This window comes from Leiobunum rupestre, chromosome 10 (genome assembly GCF_980474605.1).
Source record: "Leiobunum rupestre chromosome 10, qqLeiRupe1.1.hap1, whole genome shotgun sequence".
In the NCBI taxonomy this organism is placed as follows: Eukaryota; Metazoa; Arthropoda; class Arachnida; order Opiliones; family Sclerosomatidae; genus Leiobunum; species Leiobunum rupestre.
Genome location: NC_143393.1, coordinates 23,695,174 through 23,701,539, shown reverse-complemented (window position 1 = coordinate 23,701,539; position 6,366 = coordinate 23,695,174). Strand labels below are relative to the sequence as shown.

General features: G+C 36.6%; 1 protein-coding gene across 4 annotated transcripts; it reads left to right on the top strand.

Annotated features, from left to right (window-relative positions):
• Positions 1-1,772: 1,772 nt before the first annotated feature.
• Positions 1,773-2,472, top strand: LOC149925112 (uncharacterized). 4 transcript variants are annotated; one of them, XM_090161551.1, is made up of 3 exons: positions 1,773-1,857; positions 2,044-2,251; positions 2,314-2,472. In XM_090161551.1, the coding sequence occupies exons 2-3, from the start codon at positions 2,054-2,056 to the stop codon at positions 2,458-2,460; spliced, it is 345 nt and encodes a 114-aa protein (XP_090017677.1). In that variant the 5' UTR covers positions 1,773-1,857; positions 2,044-2,053; the 3' UTR covers positions 2,461-2,472. The 4 variants fall into 4 exon arrangements, with proteins under 4 accessions (XP_090017677.1, XP_090017676.1, XP_090017675.1 ...); XM_090161550.1 differs by having other exon boundaries at positions 1,775-1,857; positions 2,039-2,251; XM_090161549.1 differs by having other exon boundaries at positions 1,782-1,890; positions 2,039-2,251.
• The last annotated feature ends 3,894 nt before the right edge of the window (positions 2,473-6,366 follow it).

The window sequence follows — 6,366 nt, the reverse complement described above, 5'->3', positions numbered from 1 at the left end:
ATTAAACATAGTAGCCTCTTAGAAACCCTGTCTGTTTGTGTAATCGCGCATATTCATGTCAACAATCACATTACCGGCTAAATAGACCAACGAAAACATCATCTGTAAACTTTTGTTACGCTGCAGCTGCTGCAGCCGAGTCTTCAAAAGCAGTGGTGCCAGATCGCGAAAATGAAATTTTTCCTTTCAGCGCGTTAGAAATTCCCTTTTAGGACCAAATATTTTCCAAATCCTGAAACAATCTATTTTAAAATGAATGTATTCAGTTCATTTATGTATTTACATAAACATTTACATTAGTAACGTTGAGAAAATTGCTATTCATTGTTTTCGAAATAATTATCCTTCTACGGTTCTAGTATAGAAACTATAACGCCATCTAGATTCTCAATATCGAACTATTTACCCTCAATTCATCTTTAATATTATTTATCTTTTAAGTTTTTAATTTAGTTAGTCAATGAAGGGTTATAATTGCTACATCCTCTTTTGGTTGCTACCGAAATATGTACCAGAACAAAGATTAGAACCGATTAGGGAGAAGATAGACCCGTTTATTTTAAAACATTTAGCCTAAATCTAATCTACCTAATAGCTTGCGACTGAACTTAAGTTTTTAAAACAGTCTAATTTAAATTAAAAAATTTTGATTATATTGAACAATTTTTATTTTTGGCTTTTTTTTTAGCTTAAAGCAGATGACTTTGTGATTATTTATTAACTGTAATAGATAATAATTTATGCAAGTGGCCGGCACGGAGTGGCGGGAAAAAATGTCCAGGGAGTGAGTTACCGGTTGTTTTCCCCATTCATTTCCCCCAAACAATATCGAGTTTTTCCTCCTCTAACAAAAGATAGATGGCGCTATGTTTCTCACAACAGAAATTTACTCTCAATTTTTCTCCCTCCCCCCTAACTCAGGAAAGAGGAGACGACTTGGTGGCTTTGGTGAATCGTTCCAATCCCATTTTCTCGCCCGTTCTTGTACCCGGACACTTGCGTTGCCCTTTTAATTGAATACATATATCCCACAAAATAATTTACAAACTGTCATCGGCAGGTTCTTAGTGGCGTAATGCAAAAAAAATGGTTTAAAGCAAGTGTCGGCTCCTATTTTAAGGTTAGTATCATTGGCGAGCGAGAGATGTCACTAACGTAGAGTTTAGTTGAAATTGAAACAAGTTGAGCAAGCAAATTATTCCCTCAAAAGTAGGTGCCTCGACGTACCCCTTCCTTTTATTGGCTTTGCGTAATCACGTGCGCAGTCAACTTAGCTTGGATTGGCATTTCTGCAATCACGTGTTTCAATCTCGTAATCGTTGACTTCAAATAAATGACAATACGTTTTTGAAAGTCGAAAATAGATGGAAGCACCTTCCCGCGAATCTAAGCAATCATAGCCATCTTCGTTACATAGACCCAATCAAAAATACAGACTGCAACGATAAAGCCGACACTTGCTTTAACCACTATTTGAGTCTTGATTGGCTGAAATTTGTCGATAGTCTGTTATGGCACTTTACATATTTTTCAGCAAACGCTTATGTCGTTTGTTTTTAGTTATACCAAAGATAATAATATAGACCACTAACCCTGGATTCAAAATAACTTCCGAACCCGTAGTCAATAGCGTTTACCTACGAGATTACTAATAATGGATTTCCCCTTTTCCGTTTTTTGTAGTCAAAATTTTCCTAAAAATATGGGAAACTCCCTTCGATCTGGCATCGCTGTTCTAAAGACGCAAAATAAGTTGAAATCCCGCTACGAGAGACAAACTTGACATCACCCCAGAAAAACGCGATGTTATGAAAAGTCAGAAAAATTAAAATAAATATATCCGATCGAATTTGGAAGGTGAATGTTTTAAACTGAACTGTAGTTTATAAGGTATTAAATTAGTTCTAAATTGTTAAGCTTAATTGGGAAGATTGGTCTGTTAACAAAATGTCTTAATACACCGAAGTGGTTCTACATCTGTAACATTCACACGAAAAATTACCTAAGATCAATTTTGAATAAATATTTCTACTTAAAGTAAAGATCATATGATATGGCAAGTCAGAGAGGAAGCGAAACGGAAAAACAAGGGAAGCGGGAGACTCCAGATTATATTAAAATAATGGCTCGATCACTTGTCAATGTAATTGGCAGGTCCAACAACCCTGCTCTGAAAGGAAACCTCTCTGCCAAAATGGGCGAAAATAATTTAAAAGACTGTGAGATAAATATGGAAAATCGTCTAAACAAGGTTTGTTCAAAATTTATTTTAGAAATGATTTGCCCCAAAAAAGTATATATTATTTTTAACAGTTGATAGAAATTCATCAAGATTTGACTCCTGCCTCACAAACCAGCTTAAAGTCTCAAACTGAGACTAAACCCGAAGAAGAGATTGTTCACTTAGGACAAGATGAAGAGATCGATTATTTTAATGATCTTTTGGATGCAAAGTTTTAAATTTAAATACTTTTTGGAATAAAATCCAAAATATTTCATGTAAAAATTTTTTTGGAGAAAATTTAAAGTTTTCATGTAAACTTTTTTATGTTGGGTACAAATGACAGAGAAATTTATTGCATAACACCAAAAATAAATAAATATAAGAATGATACTGAAAGATTACATGTAGGGTTAGGGTTATTATTATTAGTAAGAGCATATGTAACATAATCACTCATAAGTATGCCATAAAAGCATTTTCTGGCTTTGCCCATGTCAAGTTTAGCTCGTGCCTCGCGATCACATGATTTCATTTCCATGGTAACCTTTTCAATAGCGCAAGGATTATAAGCATTTTTGCATTTTAGGGTCCGCTCAATGTATGTTCCGCGTGAAACAAGGTCTCATTGAATTTTTTTCAATGGAAATATTATACAGACGCATACTTATGAGTAATTATGTTACATATGGTAAGAGTTGGGTGGTGTTGTATATGTAAGCACTGTATACCTATAGTTAATCAATTGGCCGCATGATGGCGCTAGAAGGTGGAGGTAGGCAGGCAGACGGCACGGGAACAATGATTCCACTACATTGTTGTTATCTCTTCAGTTATTAAACTTTATTATGTTCTTACTTTAACTTGTGTGATAGTTTTGAGTTATTTCAAACAAAGTTAAGACATAACAGGTTGTTGGGTCAGACCCAACCTCGGACCCAACCTAGCAGCACCAGCCTTTTAATCATGGAAAGTCCAGTCTCTGAAACGAAGCGCAAGATTTGCTTCACCGGGATGTTACAAAGATCGCTCGTTCCCAGCCTATGCATACCACCCTGATACTACTCTTAGAGAGCGAGAGCAAATCAGTTGCTCTTTTCATAGAAGGCCCCGGAATAAACTCCTTGGTACACACAGAAAAATATTATTGTAAATTTTACAGTAAGCTGCGGTCAGCATAGATGCCAGCAGAATGCTGTTAATTTCACAACCAACTCTGACTGTTTTTTTTATTGTCATGCTCCCTGTTAAATTTACTGGACACTCTGCTGTTTAAAAATACAGCAAGATAAAGTTATATTTACAGAGTATTGCTGTTTATTTAACCTTCATTCCAGACGTATTTAATACGGTAAATGCATGCAGTTTTTACAGTAAAATCCAATGTTTGTAAAATTCCAGTGTTTGCCGTAGTTTTAGTTATCAAACGTATTTAGTACAGAACCTATTCACAACCTTAAAATTTCATCATACATTTTACGGATCAAACCATTATCACATTGGTTTAATAAAAATTTTAAAATATTTTATAAATCAATTCATGATAGAAATATACAAAAACTTTGACTAACTATTTTCATAATCCAAAAGAAAAATTTAACCGAATATATAAAAATGACTACAACTCTAATTGATCACGTTTAAGTTTAGAGTTAAATTGGGAAAACCAAAGGAAAGTAAACTATTAACTTGGTTTTAAATTATTAAGCACACGATGAACAAGGGTTGTAATTAATATAGCATTATGCTACTTATACAAAAGAGTATATTAAAATATTTTTATCGGATATTATTAAAAAACTAAAATGAAACTTGTGCGATTTTAAAAAATGTTTTGACAACTAAATAATAATTAGTTGTTTTATATACTAGCGCTTGCCGTTTATAACAGAAAAAACGTGTGGTAAATTTTACGCATTTTTGAAGTAAAACGTCAACCACGTTTTCATATTGTTAATTTTAATATAACTGTCATTTTAAAAACAGTGAGAATATGAATTTTTACAGTCGCTACTGTTTTCTTTTAAATACAGCAGAAAGCTGTAAATTGTATGACAAACTGCTGTTAACCCACTTCAACTGCACCTTGCTGTAAATTATAAACCTTATTTGATGTTTTTTCAACAGTAAGTTTTGAGTGTGTAGGCACTCATAATTGCAACCTCCTCTATATAAAGATGAATCGGTAGAATAACTAAGAATATTCAGGAGCACCTCCAGAGAAACGCTTGGGGCTGTTCTCATAGCTCCTGTAATGCTGACAAAGGCCAGCCTTTGCACAGTGCGTAGTTCAGCCTGAACTGACTTAAGCATTACCCTCTGATATACTTGTAACTTCTAGATGGCGCACTAGACTCTAAACGTTGGTCATATTAGACCTTATGTTTTTTATTATAAACTGATAACGTAATCAGTTTAATCAAGTGTGTATATATATATATAGAGCACATCATTGTAAATCATCGGAATTAACTAGTATTAAATGTTTTAATCTATAACAACAGTTTCAATCACTTCACCCTCGACCACCAAACCGCTGCTGCATACGTCAGCATAGGCCTGATTATCATGGTATAAATCCAATACACAACCTTTGGGCTAAAACCCCCAGATTTGCTTAAGGTATCCCTTACTCTCCAAAATAACATTTTAGCCTTCCTGATACTGAGATCAAGATGTGGCTTCCATGTTAGTTTACTGTCGAGAATGACACCGATGTATTTTACTTCAGTTCATTTGACCAAGATGGTCCCGAAGAAAGAAATATCATTAAACAAGTCTTGTACCTTCCTACGAGTGAAAGGAACCAGGCTCGTCTTGTCAGGATTGACGGTGAGGCCAACATCCCTACACCAGCATTCCACAGAGATGAGAGCTTTTCTCATCATAGCCGAAATGGTTCCTGGGAACTTCCCAGTAATGTTCATTGCGACATCGTCAGCATAACCAAAGCCGCGACAGCCATCCCTGTTTAGCCTCACCAAGAGTTCGTCCACAACCAGGCACCACAGCAGGGGTGAAAGAACACCCCCCTGAGGGCAGCCCCGGCTGGTGGTGACCCTCAGCGATTCGCCAAGCAAGGAGGCCGTCGCGACCCGATCAGTCAACATAGAATCGATCCAAAAACACAACGTGTCATTGATACCAAAACGTTTAGCAGCCCTAAGAAGGACAGCCATAGTTATCAAAAGCCCACTCGATGTCCAGAAAAGCAGCTAACGCTATTTCTTTGAACTCAGTTGAAGGCTAGTCTCAGTAGATTTGCCCCTTTGATTGGCATAGTGAGCATCAAAGAGGGGTGTAACACTAAGAACCTCCTGTCTAATATATCTATCAACTAATTTCCCGAGACTTTTAGGAGAAATTAAGTTAGACTGATTGGTCTAAATGCCTCAGCCTCGAGAAAACTGGTTTTCCCGGGTTTAGGAATAAAGATAACGTTTGAATGCTTCCAGGAGCTCGGTATATGCCCAAGAGCAATACAGGTCCTGTAGATTCTGCCAAACACAGGACAGATAATTTATATTCCCTCCTGCAACAAGATGGGTGAGATCCCATCCGGACCAGAAGCCTTGTAGGGCTTAAATGACTTTATAACCCACATAAGCTTGGATTGAGTGACAACTTGTTTTGCCACATCCCAATCTACCTTTTTAGTTCTTTTGAACTGAAGAGGAAGATCATAAGAGTCATCTGTGTCAGTGACTTTAGAATCTGGAAAGTGAACCTCCAGCATATGTGTCAGTGTTTCCTATCCAGAACTGGAGTATCTACCATCCTTCAACTTAATAGTATCCAGATGTTTTGTATTGTCATGTGCCATAATTTTAATTAGTTTGGTTGTAGTGGGAATATCAGAGATACTCTCACAAAAATAACTCCAATTAGAAGCCTGTTTGGCTTATCGGATGGCCTTATGATAGGAAGTGAGGGCCTGCTTATAGGCTGACCAATCACCCGACCTCTTAGCTCTATTAAAAAGCTTGCGAGTGTTTTGCCTAGTCTACCAATCTCACTGTTCCACCAAGGAACTAACCTTGGCTGCTTGGTAAATTTTGCAGGACAGTTTTGGTGGCAGGAGTCGATTATGGACTGTTGCATGTGATCAACAGTCATTTCGAGCTCCAGCACCGAGGAGAGCCTAG